At 39.1% G+C, this 21,593-nt stretch overlaps 5 protein-coding genes and 1 non-coding gene across 7 annotated transcripts; 4 read left to right on the forward strand and 2 right to left on the reverse strand.

The window, feature by feature from the left end:
* Nucleotides 1-1,380: 1,380 nt before the first annotated feature.
* Nucleotides 1,381-4,629, reverse strand: LOC101311848 (amino acid permease 8-like). Its single transcript, XM_004296260.1, has 7 exons — nucleotides 4,566-4,629; nucleotides 3,410-3,643; nucleotides 3,193-3,286; nucleotides 2,488-2,705; nucleotides 2,268-2,395; nucleotides 1,904-2,134; nucleotides 1,381-1,803 (listed from the first exon to the last, which is right to left on the reverse strand). The coding sequence occupies exons 1-7, from the start codon at nucleotides 4,627-4,629 to the stop codon at nucleotides 1,381-1,383; spliced, it is 1,392 nt and encodes a 463-aa protein (XP_004296308.1).
* A 345-nt stretch (nucleotides 4,630-4,974) lies between these two features.
* On the forward strand, nucleotides 4,975-7,325 carry LOC101308655. Its single transcript, XM_004295114.1, has 2 exons — nucleotides 4,975-5,323; nucleotides 6,777-7,325. Exons 1-2 carry the CDS (start codon nucleotides 4,975-4,977, stop codon nucleotides 7,097-7,099), a joined length of 672 nt encoding a protein of 223 aa, XP_004295162.1. The 3' UTR covers nucleotides 7,100-7,325.
* LOC101303403 lies at nucleotides 7,307-11,986 on the reverse strand. Its single transcript, XM_004295095.1, has 10 exons — nucleotides 11,891-11,986; nucleotides 10,725-10,930; nucleotides 10,531-10,640; nucleotides 10,192-10,432; nucleotides 9,891-10,085; nucleotides 9,720-9,788; nucleotides 8,435-8,680; nucleotides 8,284-8,352; nucleotides 8,140-8,203; nucleotides 7,307-7,749 (listed from the first exon to the last, which is right to left on the reverse strand). The coding sequence occupies exons 1-10, from the start codon at nucleotides 11,916-11,918 to the stop codon at nucleotides 7,577-7,579; spliced, it is 1,401 nt and encodes a 466-aa protein (XP_004295143.1). The 5' UTR covers nucleotides 11,919-11,986; the 3' UTR covers nucleotides 7,307-7,576.
* A 1,566-nt stretch (nucleotides 11,987-13,552) lies between these two features.
* LOC101312141 lies at nucleotides 13,553-15,026 on the forward strand. Its single transcript, XM_004296261.1, has 3 exons — nucleotides 13,553-14,067; nucleotides 14,147-14,334; nucleotides 14,503-15,026. The coding sequence occupies exons 1-3, from the start codon at nucleotides 13,553-13,555 to the stop codon at nucleotides 15,024-15,026; spliced, it is 1,227 nt and encodes a 408-aa protein (XP_004296309.1).
* A 220-nt stretch (nucleotides 15,027-15,246) lies between these two features.
* LOC101312430 (probable disease resistance protein At4g27220-like) lies at nucleotides 15,247-17,868 on the forward strand. The gene has a single exon (XM_004296262.1). It carries the CDS (start codon nucleotides 15,247-15,249, stop codon nucleotides 17,866-17,868), a length of 2,622 nt encoding a protein of 873 aa, XP_004296310.1.
* Nucleotides 17,869-19,278: 1,410 nt separating this feature from the next.
* On the forward strand, nucleotides 19,279-21,119 carry LOC101313493. 2 transcript variants are annotated; one of them, XR_184324.1, is made up of 4 exons: nucleotides 19,304-19,394; nucleotides 19,940-20,196; nucleotides 20,283-20,470; nucleotides 20,604-21,119. It is a non-coding gene; the product is annotated as an uncharacterized LOC101313493 (transcript). The 2 variants fall into 2 exon arrangements; XR_184323.1 differs by having other exon boundaries at nucleotides 19,279-19,394; nucleotides 19,940-20,470.
* The last annotated feature ends 474 nt before the right edge of the window (nucleotides 21,120-21,593 follow it).

Consider the following 21,593-nt stretch of genomic DNA (forward strand, 5'->3'; position numbering starts at 1 on the left):
AGAGAGAGAGAGAGAAATGTGAACTAAAAACAAAAGTAAATAACCCTCGCTTTGCATTTGGAGGGCACTGTAACTATAGGGAAGGTAATTGGCAAAGAGAGAAGGAAAGAGAGGCCGGGATCATATATATACCAGTTTTTTTGTGGTCTACCATCATCATCTAACAGCCGGCCGGTAGTCAAAATGCTCGCCATTATCAATATCAACCTCTAGAAACCTTTTTCTTGTTGAAGTTCTTGGTGAAATGTGTGGGGCAAATATAGCTGCTGCTCTGGTTTTTCTTTTTAGCAATGTAGTTCTGCACAACAAATCCAACAAGAACAATACCAGAGCAACCAAAATTTTCAGTCTTTATGTCATCCTCTTCATCTTTTTTCTCTCCTCTGCCACGATGCAACGAAGTCGATCACGACTAACTTTGTTCATGCATGTTTTGGTCAAATGATTTTTGCAACTAGGAAGGCATCAGTTGTGACACATTAGTTGTTGCCTTCCAAAGGGCTCCAAGGAATCATTTCTTTCTCTCTTGAACCTGAATTGTTCTTGTCCTCGAATCATCTTGAAATCCTTTATTTGGTTCACTGGAGATCTACCCTTGTCTCTACCATTCAGTCATATTTGAGTAGTGGATTAACTCTTAAGTACTTCCTGAATGCACCACTATTGAAAATGAAATGATTAAATTCAGTTTACTCTTCTGAAGTTTGGGGTTGATTTCATTTCAGCCCTCGTTCTCTCAAATTTGAAAATTTACCCTCTAATTTTTCCAATTTTCATTACTATTTGTTAAAATTTCATCTAATTTGGATGTTAAATGCTAGCATGAAATCTTAGAATAGGGGCCCTAAAGTGTGATTTTTGTTCTTAAATGATTGTATTAGCTCTTAAAGTGAGCAATAATGTTAAAATTAACGTTCAAATTTAACGGAATCTTAACAAATTGGCAAAGCTGAAGAAAATTAGAAAATTAAGGGGGTAAATGTTTAAAATTGAGAGAATGGTGATTGAAATAAAGTCAATACCCCAAATCTCAGAGAGTAAACTGAATTTAATCTAAAATGAAAAGAAATCTTTTTAGTAAGAAATCAAACCAGGTAGTCAGAGAGTGGAACAGCTAAGGAACGGTGTGGGCACAGTGCTAGTTAGTATCTCCCTTTTTCAGTCAAACTGAAATTTCCATGCACCAACATCACTGAATATGAAGCTTGTACCATGGGTTTGCAAGCAGTCCGAAATACGGGACATCGAAGTATATAAATTCTAGTGAGAAAGAAAGTTGTTTTAAAATATTCGCCAGAATTATTCAGAAATATTAGCTCCCTAAGTCGGTCAGTAGCAGACATTAGTCTAAAACCACATTAACTAACAACTAAAAAAGATTCACTCCTTGAACTGAAAGGGTCGGTTGACCTTCAGACCCTTGTGCACACCGTGGACTGCACCACAGGCTGCAGCAACTGAAATTAGGAAGCACACAACACTCAGCAGCTGCAGGCCAAACCAACGGAGGGATGCTCGTTGAATCTTCTTCTGTGCAATGTGCAGCTGCAACGGGAAGTAGATGGTAAGCGGCCAAAAGCCGATAGCGCCAAGTAGTGCCAACATATCAGAGAAAAAAGGCAGTGCTGTGGCAATCACAGTAGTCAAAAGCACAAAGCCTGTTCTGCAGGACAAGCGAAGCATGTTTACGTCAAACTTCACCCTTCCAAAGCTGACAGCCGTTTCCTTGGTTACAAAGCCAGACTTAGGCCATCTCCTAGCAGCCCACACTTCAATCAAGCGGTACACTGGTTGGGAAAAAACCTGTACATATATCCAACACAATCATTAGGGACATGGATACTATTTATATTGATTTATTGAGTACATGCAGTCGAGTTAGATTCATCTAAAAGATATATACCTGAAATGCACCCACCAAGTGCACAACAACGAAGACATTGGCCAAGTCCACTATCCAGAAGGCCTTCTGCGATAGAAAACCAGCCATGAGATTTTCTGGAACTTTTTCGTCTCCAAATGCAGCATAACCCAAGGTACCACACAAGATGAACAATATAGTCATCACCATAACCCCTATTTTGGTGGCCTTCTTCATCACTTTGTTTTCTGGTGGTGATGACTTTAGAGTGTCCTGAGTAAGAAAATTACAAGGACTTAATATATACTGCATCTTCAAAACGAGCAAAGCATTCTAATGTTCTAGTTATAGCTTTAATTAGGAGACCTAATGTGATTTAACAAACATGAATGCATTTTTATCTTACTTGGATCTCAATGACCGTCACTGTAAATACGTAAGAAAGCGCGATGTCTCCAGCTGCTGTGAATATACTCCACACCTTTTCCGATGGAGCCTGGTGCAATCCAGAGAGAGATGTTTTCCCTTCCGGCCCTGCACATGTAAGAGAGAGTCTTAAAATAATTTATTTGGTAGAAAAATTTGATTTGATCCTTGATGAGGAACAAACAATTTGAATCACATACCTGAGATTATTTTTTCAATAGAGAGGCCAATTGCTATAGAAGCATAGCCAAAAGACATGAGTGCTGCAAGCTTTGAGAGCCAAGCCAGCTTGTGAAAGTTTGGGATTTGAGATAGAACAACCTGCACAATCCCAAATCCAAGTCCGTGCGGTATGTTGGAAAACCTGCACGAGGAAGCACCGCCACTTCTCTGACGGCAGATGGATTTCTGGATAGCCCTGTCAAGTAAAGATCAAATTTACACTTAAATTGCAATATATTAGAACAAAAGCAAATACATAGTATCAACAGATGTACAAATTAACAGTCTGAGTACATCCATCATTGTCTTGTGATTGTATAGGTCACACAGTTTGGAAACAGAACAAGCGTCTAGACACTTCGTTCAATTCTATAACAAACTGCTGAATGTAGTCTCATACACACACACACACACACACAACTTCAAAGCAAGAAATAAAAGCCTCAACCCTTTTATCAAAGTTGTGGAAATAGATTCTAAGACCCGAAAGAGCTTTCATTCAAGGTGCTAATGGATGGTGCTTAATTATGTTAAACAACAGACATAGCTAATTTGGTTTCCATTTTCATGCATAACATAACATGTTAATGGGGATCTTATACCTAGCTGAGTACTATATATATCAAATTTCTTTTCTTCAAAAACTACATAGATAGGTTAATTTGTTCAATTCATAAACGTACAACATGCTTTTTGCCGCAGTGATTGAATAGCCGACTGAAACAGCAACGAGATCCGTATATAGGATGAATCCACAGAACTTGTACATTGTTCCACCTGATACATTCGCATATATTTCATTAACAAAGGATAATCAGTCAGTTACGGCCATGTATGATTGAACAAGAAAAAAAAAAATAAAAATTGCATATATAAGCTAGCAAGTAAATGAGGAGTTACCTAAATAGGATTTGACAACCTCCATGTAAGTGTAGTTCCTCCTTCCAGTTACAGGGTCTGGACTCCTGTAGCAATCTTCTAACAGAGTAGCTGTGAAGAGCGAAGTTGCGGAGATAAACAAGAAAAGAAGACTGCCAGCAACCCAGCCAAGTTGTGCCATTGCCCAAGCAAGACTCAGAACTCCGACCCCAATTGCTGTTGTGATTATGTGTGCACATGCACTCCACACTGTCCCTGCATGCCATCCATCACATATATTATCATCATGTGTACATATTGTAAGATCATATGTACATCAGCTCAAAATTATTTTTAAAAATGACCAATGAACTTTGCAAGGGCCATAACCCATAGGCAATCTTTTACCAAAACACTTCTCTATTATACAAGGGCCTACTACAGTGATAGGCCCGGCCTATAGACAAAAAAGTTCAGTTAGAATATGTACGAGGCCCAAAATTAAGGCGTCCGTTTATGTTAAGAAATCTTCATTACATATAAAATCTGAATCTCTAATTGACGTTCACCACTACATTTGTTTTTTGACCCATAAATTTCCAATATTACCCTCACACATTAGAAAAACTGGAAGGGAAAAAAAACCTACAAGAACTACTCAGAAGAATCCACCTATCTACCGAGACCACCATTCTTCTCAATGCTTCATGTACCCATAATTTATACATAACAATAATGAAAGCCTTTGATTTGATGGAACTTTAATACAGTAGATAGAACTATAGATCAAAGCATTGACGATTATCTACAAGAATGACCGGGAATGTTGTACTAGGTGATGATTACCTCAAATTCATAAACAAACAAAAATTAAAAGAGAACAAACAAGAAAAACAAGTTAGAAGAAGCAGACTACAAACAAGTTTCATTAAAAAATAACTCGCAGTAATTGCATAACTAGATCAGTTTTTTGCATAACTAGATCAGTTAGAAAACATAAATATTGGCGCAAAAGAACTCGTATCAAATTGCAACCCAAAAACCAAGAGAAAAAAAAAAAACGAAGAGAACGATCAATATAAATGTGAACTAAAAACAAAAGTAAATAACCCTCGCTTTGTATTTGGAGGGGACAGTAACTATAGGAAAGGTCATTGGCAAAGAGAGAAGGAAAGAGAGGCCGGAATCATCTATATACCAGTTCTTTGTGGTCTGCCATCATCATCTAACATCCGGCCGGTACTCAAAATGCTCGTCGTCATTATCAATATCAACCTCCAGAACCCTTTTTCTTCTGTATTCTAGATCTAGGGTAACAAACTAAGAAGCTTTGGTTTATACTGTAGGGTTTCTTCTACATATATTATATCGTAGCTGGTTACAAAAGGCATGCACCCATTTTGGCATGTATTAGTTAGGCCGTCAAACACAGGTTTTCGTACAATTACTGATAAGGACATCTATCGAAGAACCCAAAAAAAAAAAAAACTACTGACATTAACCAGTTTCCTTCACTCTTTGATTCCTTCACAACGCCACCCACCGCTATTTGTCTATTTCACTTCCCCAACCAAACACACCCAGAAGTCCACAACCCGTTTCTAACTATGTCAAACTGTACTGTTGAGACCTGCACAGTTGAGACCAGTGATGGAGCCAAGCTCAACACACGGCTCTTCAGACCCAGAGAAGCCAAAGAGGGCAATGATCCTGTGGTGGTTCTGGTCCATCCCTACTCTGTCCTTGGTGGCTGTCAAGGCCTTTTGAGAGGCATGGCAACTGGGTTAGCTGAGAAAGGTTTGCAAGCTGTCACCTTTGACATGAGAGGAGTTGGGAGGTCAACTGGGAAGGCTTCTCTTACTGGGTTTGCTGAAATCAAAGATGTCATTGCTGTCTGCAAATGGGTCTCTGACAATTTGGATGCCAATAGAATTTTGCTTGTGGGTTCTTCTGCAGGTATACGCTTAATTTGTGTATGTGCGTAGTTTAGAATCGTGTTTGGTTCGTTTTATGTGGATCAAGTGTGTTTATGGTTAAGAATTGTGTAGACAATGGATATGCATTTTTGTTGGATCAAGTGTGTTGTAAAATAAAGGAGAGTTTTTTTTTATGTCGGTAGTTTGTGGATTTGGTTGTTTAATTGGCTTAGGTGGGTGATTTTGGGGATCTGTGGATTGTGTGCAAGGAACAATTATAGTTTCTTGTTAAGGTAGAAGTGTCTTGGCCTGTGGTAGTTTCTTGATTGATTATCTGAATGATGGGGGTCGATGACTTGAGTGTAGTTACTAGTTAGTAACTAGAAGTGATCTTACTCATCTTTGAATAGAAGGTAATGGCTGTGTTAGTATATCCTTGTATCAAGCTGAACTGACTGCTTCGTGCTTGAGATGTGATTTGCTAACAGTTTTGGAAACCTCATATTTTGTTTTACCTCGCTGATTTCGGAATTTTTATAATTTTTCTTTTGCTCAACTCAACGTCCGAATTTGGGGTTTTGACAAGTGAAAATAAGTGGGATCTTTAGGTCTGCTACCGTAGTGAATTTTTTTTCTAGTTTGCAAATGAACTCCATATGTTCTTTGCGTTGCTCACGGGTGAAATGAAGGTTATGTTCTTATTCTACGGGGAAATGTATAGAAGCGTTGGTTTTGATTTATGTGTCTGAATCTGGAGACTTATTGAAAGGACATATAGAACTAGTTCCACTACTGAAAAAGGTTACCGAGTTTTTCTCATTCTAATACCTAGCATACAATTATCAGTGAATCACATACACCACTTGGACCCTCAAAAATTAAAGGAAATAAAACAAAATATAGCAATAAACTGGTAAGTAGATGTGTCTGGATTAAAAAGGGCATGTTATTGAGAAGCTTGATATTCGAATAGAGCTGTGAGCTAGGAGTATGATGCAGACTCTTATGCAATTTACTTAATTGTAGAAGTTTTGATTTGGGAACTACTGTGTAAATGTGGCCAAAAGTTAAATTTTTGGTCTTAGGGGTTAATTTGTATGTACTTCTTACTGCTGCCTCTTACTCTTGCACCTTCACTTATATAAAGTTTACACTTTACACAATCTTTTAGTTATGCATGTCTTGGTTATACTACCGTGTAACATTAACTATAAAGCTCATTGACAGGAGAAAATAAGTAATAAAACACTATGAGAACTAAATGGCTCTTTCTTGAAGAATGGTGCTCAAGCTATATCACTCTTGTCAACAGGACCGGTTTAGGATTGTTCTGTTATGGACTGTGTCTGAAGTATTTTTGAACCTTCGATAAAATATGTTGAGCCTAGTCGGCTAGTCCACTTTGTTTGTTTGTCGGTAAGCCAATTTCTTTTTATTTTAGCAGAATAAGTCCAGTGCTCATGTGTATAATCTTCCCTCATGTTCTGGTGTAGGTGCCCCAATTGCAGGGTCAGCAGTTGATCAGATTGAACAAGTTGTGGGATATGTGAGTCTGGGGTATCCTTTTGGCATGACTGCCTCAATTCTTTTTGGGAGACACCACAAAGCCATCCTACAATCCCCGAAACCAAAACTTTTTGTAATGGGGACTCGAGATGGGTTTACAAGTGTGAAGCAACTGAAGAACAAGCTAAGTTCTGCGGCAGGGCGTGTCGAAACACACCTTATTGAAGGAGTTAGCCACTTCCAAATGGAAGGCGCAGCTTATGATACACAGATGGTGAACCTTATCCTTGAATTTATTGTATCATTGTAGATAATCAACCATTTGAATGGGGTCATCCTATGCTGAAAGTCATCAGATTCTCCTCTTGGACGTGAGCCGCTGAATGTTGTGCATATGCTAACTTCATGTAGTGTGTAATTTGCACAAGCTTATTGCTTTGCATGCTCCGTGCCATCAGTGTAAACAGTATTTTTTGTATTTTCTTACGAGTCATGATCAATCATAGACAAAACAATGGATATTTGAGAGTGCCATCACTAAAACAATCTTTACACATGGTCAAGTGTCATTCATTGCACCAAAAAAGAAAAGAGAAGGCAAAAGGGCCATTACGGAAGATTATATCTGGGCTTAAGGTTATACTAAATGAAATGACACCTAAAGCTTACCACTAACCAATAAACAGAAAAGCCAAGTAGTATTCAGTTGGCTGGTCATGGAGTTAGGATATGGCACAACACTACATTACAAGCAGGACTACAACTGAGCATTACAAAGCTCAGAATATCATATGCCATCGCCTACAAAACGTTGGTCATCAGATGCAATTCCACCGTCTCTCATGATTTTGGTACCATTTGAACCATCTACTGCCTGACCATCTGCCATTTCATCATATTGCCGTTTTCTCCATCCTCGGTCTTGGTCCATTGGTTGTCTTTGAGAGAATGTATGTTCATCTGTTTTGAAAGCCAATATTAGAAAGATTGTAGTGGTCATCAACAAAACTTAATAAAACCTTGCGCAGCTCTGGTGCCACCTAGATACATTCACTGCAACAAAATACATCCATTGAAATTTGTGGACAAGCTAGTTTAATTCAGGTATTCCACCTCACTATGGCAAAAAAATGGGTGTTTGTATCTACCCTTCCTTATGTTAAGATGGTAAAAGATGATCAAAGATGGTAACACCATTTTGGGAGCCTCGCAAACAAATTTTAACAAAAAAAGCCGCACCGAGTGAGTAACAGTCAAATCTGACCAACCACGACTAAGAATACAATAAAGGCAGAGGAGCTTTACTATGTAAAAGTGGACATGGGTTATTTATATATAATTAGTTATTACCACTTTCACCATCTGATGCATCTTCAAGTGTTGCGATTGCATCGATCAATGCCTGTTCATGCTCCTGCAATTTAAAGAACCAATCATAATCCCAGCAACAAAAAACTTGATGTAATGCAAATAAATAAATAAAGTGGTTCTTACTTTGAGAACTTTCTTTGCTTTCTCAATCTCCCTGGGGTCGGGATGGCTAGCACCGAAAACCTTCTCAACCTGTAGTTTCAAGCAAAGAGGGATATATAAGCGACCAGCACCTAATTGGGGAACATGGAAAACTCGTTACAAGTTTCCTTACCTCTTTAATTAATGAGTCAGTATGAAGTATTTCAATGTCAGTCATGGCCTTCCTGACAATGCCATTTTGTTGTGGAGGCAAATCCTTTTTAGAATGACCTTTTATGGTCCCTCTACCCCTTCCTGCACCTGAAACTGCACCACCACGTCCAATGGCCTTCTTAGTCCCTCGGCCAGGTCCAGGCCGACCACCCCTACGAGAAACTCCAGGATCATCACCATCCCACCGAATATCTTCAGGAGATATCTACCATTTGAAGGTACAACAGTTAGAGTTGGGAAAATGAGCATGGATCATAAAGTGACCAAATTTGTCAAGTATTTGAAAACCCAGTAGCATGAATAGAGTTGATTGCATACTATATATTCAGCTAGTCCTCTCTTAGGAATACACAAGCATAAAGAAACAATAAAGGATAAAGACAACTGGTATGCAGCTACCCCTTTCAGCAGAAAAGGTTCCGTTAACAATATCGTCCCATATTGTTTTAAGTGTGCAGCTATCCCATTTGCAAAAACATTTAATATAGTTTTTCATTATTTCCTGGAAGCAAGCCAACCATGTCACTATATCTTATATGTTCTACTTTCACCACTAGGCCTCTGCTGCTCAGCTATGTTATAATAGCTACAGGCAGAAGAAAATGCCAAGCATAGGACTGTTACAATGATGCAAGAATGGTTATCCAAACCTTTCAAATAGTAACATCTAGTTTCCATACTGATACAGCCATCACAATGCCATATTCACCTATGTACCACATGTTGACAACTTGACATACGTGATATGCATCATATGTTTTCATGGTCCTCATTATCATGTGTGTCTACACATTGCACAGGGGAGGACATGACTCGAATGCTTTCCATGAGTCTGTGGGAAAAGTCTACAATATTATTTATTAAATTTTGTGAAGTAGTGCTCAGGGCCAAAGAGCAAGAGTTTTATCTATGAAAGATATTTGTGGTGAAATCAAGGTAACTAAAATAAATGTGTACCAAAATAATGAAGTAAATGAGAAAACTTCACATCGGATAGCAAAGCAAAGCCGACCCAATGTTATTTACATATTAAATTGAATTGCAAAATGAACACAACAGAGAATTTTATTTACACATTCTCAGAATCAGATCATGAGAAATTGTCATTCATTTGTCAAAATGCAAAAAAGGAAAAACCACAAAAGTTCAGACTCTTACATTTCCAAATTATGAGACATGGATCTATTATAAAAGGAAATGGTTAGAACAATACATAAAACAGTAAAATAAGCAGCAGGTTTTACCTCTTTTAGGTTGACCCATTCCCATGTTTCGCTCTCTGTATACATATCATAAACCAAAGCATGTAGGCCCTGTCAAATTTTGACAACTATAATATTAGGAACAGATCCTGGCTGCTAATTACTAAGCTTACTCTAAGTTCAGATGATTTCAGTCAATGCAAGAGTATATACCTGAATATGGTTGTAATCAGTTATTGTAGCCTCATAGAAATTGTTGTCCTCAGGCCACTTTGTCCATACTTTTCTTCCTATTAACGGATCATAAGTTGTCGCCTCAGCAGGCTCAGTAGCCACAAAGCCACCTGAAGAACCTCGAGTTGGGGGTTGGGGCCTTCCAGTAATACTTGTAGAAGGGACCTGCGTGGACTTCAGAGGGAAGAAGCAACATACTCCGTTTTAGCAAAAACAGATTAATTGATCCTACCATAAACTTCATAGCCACATTTTTTTAGTTCAATTTATTTCTACATACTGATTTTGACTTCTTGCTCCGAGCTCCTGGAGGAGGACCTCGTCTCAAGGCTGATGAAGAAGGTTGCATGGATGGAGGCAGCACTGGAGATGGAGCACCACCATGTGATAAAGAAGCTACAGACTGTGACGTTTTCTGTTTCTTACGTGATGCCGAAACAGTCGGACTAGGTATAGGGTCATGAACAGGCTGAGCAGCATTAAGTGTACTGCGCTGAGGACCACTGGTTTTTCTCCACTCTCTATTATGATATTTCACATGAAAAAAAAAAAAAATCAGAACAGAACAAAAGTATAATAGATTTGCTGCTGAGAGAAATATTCCCCCATATAATCAAACCTTATTCTTCGGATCATGTCATCGGCATTGACCCTGGACAAAAGTTCTCTGTGTTCCTCATCCGATACTCTCAGCTCCTTTCTAAGTTCTGTTATTAAACTTTCCTTCTCCTGAAAATTACGTAAGAATACCGACTTTCAAATCTACTTGATATATAAGAAAAACAAGAAACAATAACATGAACAAACACCTACCCAGGTGATGGCATCGGATTGGGCTTTAAATGCCCGCAGAACTGAACAGTACGCTTCTTGCTCAATGTGGTGGATCTGTGTTTCCATATCACCGTGCATCCTAGGTAATGGAGCAGAACCAACAGCTGTAGATCTTCCATTCCCAGAACTTCGGCCTCCTCTTTGAAATCGGTTTTGATGAGATGGGGGAAGGTCATCATCCGTTCCTGTACAAGGTCACTCAGATTATACACAACTATTGTTTTCTAGAAACATGGCCCTTAGATATTGCACAACTTTGCATAGCAAAACATTAAATCTTCTTTCATTCCTATCCACAGAAAATCACCTCATTTGATTATATACATGTCAATACTGCATGCAAAATACAACAGGACACTCCTTTGATATGAGTCTCATAACACAGGCATAAAACATATGTATAAAGAACAAACATGGATTTTTTATTGCAGACAAACCATTTCTAAGAATATGTTCTAAACCTATACAGTCTATCAAAAAATTTACTTTTACCATCTAACTGCGGCATCAATGTTAAACGAAAAAGAAAAGATGAAAGAGATCACCCTTTCTCCAATAGTCATTGTACATTACATACAACCGTTACTGCAGGTTAATAACATAAAATAGAAATACAAGTTTCATTCTTAAAATACACCGTCTGACTACTGTCACTATTCCTACACTAAATTCTAGCCTCACTCACCAACTTTTCTAGCATATCCCCCAAACAAACCATCACAAAGCACATGTATCGTAATCTCTATCCAAACTCTCAATGCTATTCTGCCTCTTGTTACTCACATTACCGTTCCTTTCTCTGCACATCAACTATGGCTAGAATATAAAAGGCTGGCTTATAGTATTCAAATTCAACACAAAAAGCATAGCAATGACTTCAATCTCTAGCACAAACCATCACCCTCAATCTCTATCATCTCATTACCTACAATGCATATCATCAACATTACCTCAATTCAATCAAAAGAAACCCAAAACTGAACCAAATGCCATCAAAATCAGTACTTGAACAACAAAATCAAAAACCCAAAACAATCAATAACCCAAAATTCAATCACATTAACATACAACTCAAAAATTGGAGCTCAACAAAAACTATGAGAACCCAAAAAGCACGAATCTTTATACCAAAAAATTCAACTCACCACTGCTATCTGAGAGCTCGTAGGCCATCACAGCCCCTTTCAAGACTCAACCTTTCACTAAATCCGAACCAAACCCACGTCGAATTCACTCAGACTCGTCGGAATATTCGATCAATTTCGTCGTCAACTCGAACTGGTACCCATCGGTAACCTAGAAACCATGCCAATTCGTCGAAATTGGGCCGAATTCAGGACCGGGAGGGCTCCGTGAGCTCGGAGAAGTTGAATTGTGGGCTCGGCGAGCGGTGGAGGAGGCGATCGATTAGGGTTGATGGGGGGCGATTGGGGATTTGGGAATACTTGTTCTAGATTTGGGGCGGAAGTGCAATTTTGAAAAGTTGAGGGGTGGGAAAAAAAGAGAGTGTGGGATTTTGGAGATTGGAGGGGTCCGGAGGGAAGTCGCGGACTTCAAACCAGTTGTTCTGGCGCCCTCGAGGTTTTTAATTAATGATACAGTTTGAGTTCCACGCTTCCTATTGGTGGCTAACGAATTTTTTATTTGTAACGGTGGGACCCCCAACCCGACGCGGCCCATCAGCATAGACTCCTCCTAGCCCGCAATAGGCCCAGCCCACACCAATTTTTTTAATTTTTAAAGACCGCGCAGACGCATTCATGGTCGAGTAGCTATCCCATTCTTTTTCCATTACTGTGCTTCTGTGATCTGTGTATCTGATTAGATAAGCTGACACAGGGCAATAGTTTTAGTATTTTCATCAAGGGTGGCGCCCCCAGCCCGAGTCGGCCCACCAACACCCAATCCGCCTAGGCCCGCATCGTGTCTGCCCAGCCCGCAAAAAAAGCCCAGCCCGTACCAATTTTTTTAATTTTATTTTTGGGTGAGCGTCCAATGTCTCATCAAAGATGCCAGATGCCAACCGAGAAAAGACCGCGCAGACATATTCGAAGAGGTGGCCGCTCAGTCTCTACTGAAACGCTCCGGTTCCGCGCGTGGAGATCACTCGCTTTCTCCTCTCTACCCTATCACGTTTGAAATTCCGGCAAGTTCCTCTCACTACTCTCATTTCTGCTCCATATATAGCTTTACAATTTTGTGCTCATTTATCGGTTGCTTTTTGTATTCCTGCTACACCAAATTTACAAACTTTGATCAAAACTTGGATTGAGTTCTTCTTTTAAATTGTTTAATGGTATATTGGGTTGATCTGAGTTTGATTTTTACTGTTTTAGTATGAAATTGCCACCTTCGTCATGATTTCATTGACGCATTGTTATGTCAAGTGTTATGGTTAGCTTGATGGTAGAAAGGTTTACTGTTTACACTTAACAGGATAAAACCAGTTGTGATGTTTGATCTGCTACGGGAACAGTAGGTAAAGAGAGGAAATACCAATTCACCTTAACAGTGATAAAATTGGTCTGCAAACCAGGAAGGCAAAGTTAATAGTGTAATTGTGTAAGGGAAATGAAAATTAAGAATATTGCTCATAAGAAATAGGGAATATTTACTGGAGTGGAACTGTGGAAGTGTAAAAGGAGCAAGGATTAGTTGGTGGATGACATTTCAACTTGAAAATACAAAGACTGAGGGGTCAACAAAGACTTAGGGGCTTTGTGTGTGTGGACAGTATGCTGGTATTATTAAACATAGCCTCTCTTCCTTAATTTCCCTTACTGTTGGTTTTCTTCTGGTTGTTTTCAATGGCTTCGACCTCCCCAGAAACTGCTGCATCAAATGAAGCATCATCATCAACAGCTCGTCGCTGGAAGGATGATGTGTTTTTGAGTTACAAGAGTGGTGACATTCCAAATGGTTTTATATTGCAATTATACGATAGGCTGCAACAGAGGAAGATCACAACGTTTATGGATCATTATTCAGATTTTCAAGTAGGGGATGCTATGTCTCCCTCTCTCCGAAAGGCAATTGAAGAATCAAAGTTGGCGGTTGTTGTTCTGTCCCAAAATTATGCTTCTTCTGCTTGGTGTTTGGAGGAACTTACAAAGTTGTGTCAATTCAGGGAGAACGGCTTTACAATTTTTCCAGTTTTTTACAAGGTTGAAGCCAGTAATGTAAGAAAGCAAAAGGGGAGTTTTCAGGATGCTTTCGCCAAGCATGAAAGGTCTGGGCGATACCCACCTCAGAAGGTTCAGCAGTGGAGAGATGCTTTAACAAAAGTGGGTTATTTGTCTGGGTTGAAAAAACGTTATTACAAGTAAGCATCATGAGAGTAGCCATCTCCATTACCAAGATATATAGTTGACTATTATTTGACTCTTAATTCTTCCTTGTAGGACTGACAATGATCTTGTCCAAGCCATTATGGAGTCTATGTGCAGTCAAATGAAGACTATTGAAATTATTTCGGAGTCAGATGAAGATCCCATTGTGGAATCAGAGTCAGATGAAGATTCCATTGTGGAACAGTGCACCAAGGATTTTGAAGCAGTTGAAGCAACATCAGAATCCTCTAATGGAAATTGTGAGTTACTCAGTTCTTACTTTCTTAGCTATATGTCTTCTTGTGCTTCTGTCACTTTATTATGATCTGTCAACCTCCCTTTTAGCTTGTTTTCTGTTGTGGTTTCCCTTTTGTTTCTCTTTGTTGGATTTTAAAAATGTTCTTATTCTTGTTTTCCAATTTTTGGAGGTTCAGCTGAACCAGCTCCTCAGTGGAAGCATGATGTCTTTGTGAGCTTTCGGGGTAATGACACCCGCAAGGGTTTTCTATCCCATTTATACCATGAATTGCAAAACACGAAAGTAATAAGAGTATTTAAGGATGATGAACAACTTAAGAAAGGGAAGGATATTTCTCAAAGTCTGCTGACGGCAATTGAAGAATCAAGGTTTGCGATCATTGTTCTGTCGGAGAACTATGCTTCTTCTGCATGGTGTTTAGATGAAATTACAAAGATTTTTCAATGCATGGAAGGCAAGGATACAATTCTGCCAATTTTTTATCATGTGGATCCCTCTGATGTACGATATCAAAAGAAAAGTTATGAAGCAGCCTTTAAAATGCATTCAAGAATTACAAGGTATGACATAAAGAAGGTGAAGCAGTGGAGAGCTGATTTAACAAAAGTGGGGAATCTCTCTGGGTGGGATACAAAGAACTACAGGTATGATTTCTATCATTGCAAAAGGTGTTATTTCATTTGCATTCATTAGTTGCCTGATGGAGTTTGACCTTTTCCAATGCAGATCTGAAAGGGAACTTGTTGAAGACATTGTGAAAGTTGTTCTGAAAGAAGTACTTCAAACACCAAGGGTAGATTTTGAAGAATTTGAAGCTACAAGAGAAGCAATGGATGAGGTTAAGAGGATGTTGAAAGATGATAATATCACCGTCATTGGGGTCTATGGAAGAGGAGGTGTTGGCAAGACAGCCATGGTGCAAAACGTCAGTGCACAAGCCAAAAGAATTGGGCTTATCGATCATGTTGTTATGGCTGTTATATCCCGAAACCCTGATTTGCAAAAAATTCAAGGTGAATTGGTGAATCAGCTCGGATTGGAATTGGTGGAGGATGGAGAAGTGGAAAGAGCCAGTAGATTGAGGGAGAGGATTATGGGAGGAAAGAAGATCCTTATTATCTTGGACGACATTTGGGAGATAATAGATTTGTCAAGCATTGGAATTCCTAGCTATGACGAGCTTCAAAGATGCAATTCCAAGGTCCTACTCACCACAAGGATCAGGAGTCTTTGTCATTCTATGGGGTGCCAAGAACCTATTCCTCTCAAGATCCTATCAGAAGATGATTCTTTGAAATTCTTCATGAAGAAGTCGAGAAAGCCTTTTCATGGATCTGCCGATTCCGATGATGAAGAGAAGAAAATAGTTAGAGAATGTGATGGTCTGCCAAGTTTATTGGAAGAAGCTGCAAGGGAATTTGGAGATAAATACGTGAAAGAATGGAATGAAGCAGTTTCAAAGGAATTTGGAGATAATGAGGATGAATTGCAAAAATCAGCTCGAGAAGTAAATGCATCTAAACTTGTCCCCACTAAAGATGAGAGAGATATATTTAGAAGGATAGAGTTATGCTATCATACCTCGAGGTTTGATGATGCCAAGTCCTTTTTCTTGCTTTGCTGCATGTTTCCAGAAGATTATGATATTCCATTTGAAAAATTGTTGACCTACGGCATTGGAAAAGGTTTGCTTCTATATTCTGACACGTTGCAAGAAGCTAGAGCCAGAGCACATTCTTTGGTCGCATACCTTCAAGCTTCAGGGTTGCTTTTGGATGGTAAGAAGGGATGCATAAAAATGCATTGTGACATCCGAAATGCGGCCATGTCTATTTTGTTGTCTGAAGAAGGTCATGCCTTTTTCGTAAAAGCTGGTTGTGATTTGAAGTATTGGCCAATGGATGCCCATGAAGGCTACTTGGCAATATCACTAATGGGGAACAATCTTAACAAGCTTCCCGAAACTTTGGTATGTTCTGAACTCCAAATTTTACTGCTACAGAATAATGCTGGTATATCTGACATTCCAGAAAACTTTTTTCAAAGTCCAAATGCACTAAGGGTCTTTGATATTAGCTATACCGGTATTTCAGTGCTACCCTCTTCATTCAATCTCCTCACCAACCTCCAAGCCTTGCATTTGGATTGTTGTAATAGAATAACTGACATATCCGTACTTGGGAAGCTGAAGAAAGTAGAGATTCTTAGTTTGAGAAAATTTCCTCATAAGGATTTCCCAAAAGAGATAGGAAATTTGACCAGTCTAAGGATGCTGGACATCACTGGTGGATGTGTTCGAAAAATTCCATCCAAAGTGATATCGAGGTTGTATAGACTGGAAGAATTGTACATGAAATGTGAATTTGGGGAATGGGGAAGTGAAGTCGAGGAAGCAGTAGGAGAAACAAATGCTGACTTTGATGAGATAGTTGGCTTGTCCCGTTTAAACATTTTGAAGGTTTACATATCTGATGCAGCTTGCTTACCCAAAGATATTGGGTACTTTGAGCTAAATTGGGTAAACTTTGACATATGCATCAGCAGAGATCTCTCTTCGGAGATGATGCTTGCTCCGAATGATGAAGCTTCAAGAACCTTGACTCTTGACAGAACAATCAATGACTTACCGGATTGGTTTATCAATGTGGTGACAGAGAAAGCAGAAAAACTGGTGTACAGAGATTGTAAGGGAGTAAACAACATTGTTAAGGAATATGAGCATGGGAGATTACATGGGCTGAAGCATGTTGCTGTCATTGGGTGCCTTGAGAACTTGAAAGAGTTGATAAATGCAACAACATGGGATCCAAGTAAACCTTTGTTCGAGAGCTTGGAAGAGTTGCATCTCCTTCACTTGCAACACCTCAAGGAGTTGTGTGTTGGCGATTTACCACTTGGGTCTCTTCGCAATCTCAAGTTGTTGAAAGTGCAAACTTGCTGCAACTTGGTGAATGCACTTTTACCGCAAAAGTTGTTGCAGAGACTAACAAATCTAGAAACAATATTTTGTGTAAACATGGAACACATGAAATATGTGTTTGGATTTGAACGGCTCGAGCTTGGAACAATTCTCTTGCCAAAATTGAGCGAGATGAGATTGTGCGCTCTCTTCGAACTAATAAGCATCTGGGATGGTCCTGCTCCACATGCAGTCTTTCATAATCTCAAAGTTTTGGCAGTTTGCAAGTGTACAAAACTGAAAACTCTATTCCCATTTGATGTAGCTCGATCTTTTGTGCAATTGGAAGACCTCTCTGTGGAGCGCTGCCCTAACTTGGGTAGAGTTATTGAAGCATGCAACAGCTTTGACAGATATATCATTTTTCCACAATTGAAGAAATTAGCTTTGATAAATCTTTCAGAGCTAACATGGTTCTGCACTGAAAATGGTTCTATTGGTATTGAGTGCCCTCTATTGGAATACATGTATGTGGATAAGTGCCCCCACCTCATAAACACTGCTTCTACTTCTGTTAAACTCAATGATCAACAACATTTGAATTCTCTAGCAAAAAGGTATGTCTCTGTGTCATGACCTACATTTCTCTTATATATATATTGTCAATTATCATGCTGTCCTTGTTTCTTCTTTTCTATTCATGCTGTCCTTTTGTATATTGTCAATTATCATGCTGTCCTGCTTTTCTCTTAGATGATGGATCTGTACTCAAAAGACAAGCTAAATCTTAATGTTACAAAGTGAATGGTATATTTAGGCTTATTTGTTTCAGCTCATCAATTTAATTATCATTCTAGTGTTGCACTTCGTTTGGCTTTTTGGATGGTGTTTCATGTTAACAGCTAGTTATCTGTTTCTATTTGATCAGATGGGAGGATATGTATAAGCTATAAGAGAGCTGATGCAGAGAAAGGCAAATGAAAGAGTAGCTCAACTGTAAGTTTATGCATGCGTGAATCATGAACTCTATATATATTGTACACAATTTGACATAATTGCCTAGACCAGCAATCAAGTTGAATACAGGCAGAAGTGTAGCAGTGATTTAGGCTCAGACTTTGAGTACACAACTAAAGATGGGTGGCAGGTTTCTGATGACAGCAAGAAATTAATTGAAAAGAAAAATTGAAAAGAAATTAAGCGGAGGTGAGGTGCCGCTAGGTGGTGCCACGTGTCGTGGGCCTAAGCGGACTGTGGACTCCACCATTTAAAACACAAAAACAAAAACTAGTACTGTTTGCTTGGTTCCAATGGCATCCTCTGCGTCTCTTCCTTCACCACCATCATCCGCTGCTCTTTCGTTTCAGCTGCTCATATTTGAAAGCAATCTCTTATTCTTGTTTGCTTCTCAACTGTCATCTCATCAGATGGCAAAGACCACTCTTTCTCGTTTGACTCGAATCTTGGGCTTCTGAGTTTGGGCTACATCCAATTTATACAATGGACTGCAAGCGAGGTGAATCACAACATTCATGGATGATCGACATCTTGAACCAGGTGATGTATTTCTCCCTCAGTTGAAAGATCAAGGTTCGCAATTGCTGTTTTGTTCTGTCCCAAAATTGTGCTGCTGCTTCTACTAGGTGTATGAGGGAACTTGTGGATATTTTTTTGGTTACAAAACTTGTGGATATTTTGCAATGCATGGATGACTGCAAGAGAATTCTTCCAATTTTTTTTTATGTAGTCCTACTTATGTAAGGAAACAAACATGGAGTTTTGGAGAAGCTTTCCATAACCATGAAAGGTCTGGGCAATACGAATTTGAGAAGGTCCTGCAGTGAAGACTGAAGAGAGGCTTGGCTTTAACAAAAGTGGCCACTATGTCTCAGTGGCATTCACATAATTACAAGTGAGCATCATCAATTACTAAGTGTTATATTTGTGCTTATTCATATAGCTGACCATTATTTCACCCTTAACTCTTCCTTGTGGGATTTTTCTGCAGTAAAGTATTGAAATCAATACGGGAGATTTTGATGATGACTTTGAAGTAATTACAGTAAAAAGATGAGCTACTATCGATACTGAGCCTACGATCCCAAATGTGACTGAAGATTTTGAACCAGTTGAATCAACAACACAGGCCACCAATGAAACTTGTGAGTTACTCGGTTCTTACTTCTTAGTTCTCTGTCTTCTTGTTCTTTTGTCTCTTTCCTCTGTTTTTCGCTGTGGTTTCCCTTCTGTTTCTCGATTTTCTTTATACCTGTTTGATTATTCATCATGGTATTCAAACTTGGGGAGTTGTCTTATTGACCAAGATGCAGCTTAAAAGGCCGGAAAGTACCTGTTAACCTACGAAAGATAAAACAGACAATGTCTTTTCTTAATATGGGATTATGGGGATGCTCAAAGCTACATGTGTAGTTATACTTAAGGACACTGGACGCCTGCAACTAGTTGAGTATGGGGTTTGGGGTTTTAGTAAACAAAGACGTGAATCACGTGATCAGATTTTGGTATTTGTGTGTTGCTCATTTTCATGGAGTTAATTAGATAGTCTCTCTACCATTATTCCCCCTTTACCGTTCTTCTTCGCCTGTTCTTAACACCTCGATCGTTTTTTTTGTTTCTTTTTTCTGGTTGTTTGCAATGGCCTCCATCTCTCCAAAGACTGATACATCTATTCCTATTCCTTCAACAGCTGAACCGTCATCATCAACCGGAAATTAGTTTGTTTGTTACTGGTTTTCAATGGCCTCCTCTTCATCATCATCAACTCGTTGCTGGAAGTATGATGTTTTGTTTGAGTTTCAGGGGTCTTGATACTCGCAAAGGGATTGCATTTGACAAACATGATTGACTTAATAGAAGTGGCATTATAACATTCATGGATGATCCAGATCTTCAAGTAGGGGATACTATTTCTCCCACCCTCATAAACGCAATTGAAGAGTCCAGGTTTGCAATCGTAGTTCTCTCCCAAAAGTATGCTTCTTCTACTTGGTGTTTGGAGGAACTTAGAGAGATTTGTCTATCCATGGAAGACAACAGAATTTTGCCACTTTTTTATCTAGTTGATCCTACTGATGTTCGATATCAGAAGATGAGTTTCGAAGATGCTTTCTCTTAAGCACGAATCCTCTAAGCGACATAAATCAGACAAGGTGAAGCAATGGAGAGCTACCTTAAGCAAAGTGGCCAATATCTCTGGGTGAAATACAAATGATTATAAGTAAGTATTGTGCCTCTAGTTTCGGTTCTATATATTTTACCCAACACCTATTTTTAATCCATAAAGTTCTTAAATTTCGTCCTTGTAGGACTCACAAAGAACTTTTTGACGTTATTGTGGAATCTCTCTGCAGTAAAGTACCACCTGATGCAATTGAAAGATATTTCCAAGCATATGAAGCAACGACACGAGCCATGGATGATGTCATGAAGGCGCTAACAGATGACAAGATCACTGTTGTTGGTGTCTATGGCATGGGCGGCATTGGAAAAACAAGCATTGTGAGACATGTAGCTGCAGAAGCCTGCAAATATGGTACTTTTAACCATTGGAGAGAGAGTGTATATGTCTTATCAAAGGTGCCAGGTGCCAACTGAGAAAAGACCGTGCAGAAGCATTCGAAGAGGTGGCCGCTCAGCTCTACTCTGGTTCCGCGCGCGTGGAGATTACTCGCTTGAGTCGCTTCCCTGTAAAGCCTGTGGTGGTTTACTCCATAGCTCTACAGTTATGTTCCTTCAACCTTTGCTCTTTGTGTCTCTTCCAGTTATACCGAATTTACATACTTCGATCACGACTTGATTGAGTTCTTCTTTTCTATTGGTTTCATAGTTTACATAATTTGGTTGATAGATTGGTTTGATTGTATTTTTGGTTTTCTTGATCATCTGGTGAGGGATCCCTTATTTGACACGTATATGAGGGACGGGGTGTACACAAACTTTTCGATCACATTTTCTCATCTCCACCGTTCACTTTATAGGTTTGTATGAGTAGATCAATTCTGAAAATTTTCAGCCAAAATGGTGATCGGTTAAGGTCTCAAACTAGCTTAAAGCAATGGACGGATCAAATCTGCCAAACTTGAACCATTCCTGTTTATAATCTTAAATCACATTTTTGGGTACCTTAATGATCACCATTTTTGCTGAAATTTTGCATAAGTGATCTACATATTAGGACCTAAAATCTGAATGGTTAAGATAAAAAATGTGATCGAAAAGTTTGTCAAATGCTCATTCCCTCATATAAGTCACAATGAGGGATCCCTTAGTGGAAGGGTTGTGTGTGTGTGTGTGTGTGTATTGGCATTGCTTTCCTTTTTGATTTGGGACTTGTATTACAA

This window comes from Fragaria vesca, linkage group LG3, assembly GCF_000184155.1.
Source record: "Fragaria vesca subsp. vesca linkage group LG3, FraVesHawaii_1.0, whole genome shotgun sequence".
NCBI classification, from domain to species: Eukaryota; Viridiplantae; Streptophyta; class Magnoliopsida; order Rosales; family Rosaceae; genus Fragaria; species Fragaria vesca.

What these genes read in the sequence shown, in the direction of transcription:
- LOC101311848 (XM_004296260.1), bottom strand. Translation starts at nt 4,629, where the DNA reads ATGACGACGAGCATTTTGAGTACCGGCCGGATGTTAGATGATGATGGC. An exon ending in GGTTGTCAAATCCTATTTAG is followed by an intron (nt 3,287 to 3,409) that starts GTAACTCCTCAT and finishes CGAATGTATCAG; the next exon opens with GTGGAACAATGTACAAGTTC. An exon ending in TGACGGTCATTGAGATCCAA is followed by an intron (nt 2,135 to 2,267) that starts GTAAGATAAAAA and finishes TTTCTTACTCAG; the next exon opens with GACACTCTAAAGTCATCACC.
- LOC101308655 (XM_004295114.1), top strand. Translation starts at nt 4,975, where the DNA reads ATGTCAAACTGTACTGTTGAGACCTGCACAGTTGAGACCAGTGATGGA. An exon ending in GCTTGTGGGTTCTTCTGCAG is followed by an intron (nt 5,324 to 6,776) that starts GTATACGCTTAA and finishes GTTCTGGTGTAG; the next exon opens with GTGCCCCAATTGCAGGGTCA.
- LOC101303403 (XM_004295095.1), bottom strand. Translation starts at nt 11,918, where the DNA reads ATGGCCTACGAGCTCTCAGATAGCAGTG. An exon ending in GACATGATCCGAAGAATAAG is followed by an intron (nt 10,433 to 10,530) that starts GTTTGATTATAT and finishes ATATCATAATAG; the next exon opens with AGAGTGGAGAAAAACCAGTG. An exon ending in CTGACTCATTAATTAAAGAG is followed by an intron (nt 8,353 to 8,434) that starts GTAAGGAAACTT and finishes TTGAAACTACAG; the next exon opens with GTTGAGAAGGTTTTCGGTGC.
- LOC101312141 (XM_004296261.1), top strand. Translation starts at nt 13,553, where the DNA reads ATGGCTTCGACCTCCCCAGAAACTGCTGCATCAAATGAAGCATCATCA. An exon ending in TTGAAAAAACGTTATTACAA is followed by an intron (nt 14,068 to 14,146) that starts GTAAGCATCATG and finishes TCTTCCTTGTAG; the next exon opens with GACTGACAATGATCTTGTCC. An exon ending in AGAATCCTCTAATGGAAATT is followed by an intron (nt 14,335 to 14,502) that starts GTGAGTTACTCA and finishes CAATTTTTGGAG; the next exon opens with GTTCAGCTGAACCAGCTCCT.
- LOC101312430 (XM_004296262.1), top strand. Translation starts at nt 15,247, where the DNA reads ATGGTGCAAAACGTCAGTGCACAAGCCAAAAGAATTGGGCTTATCGAT.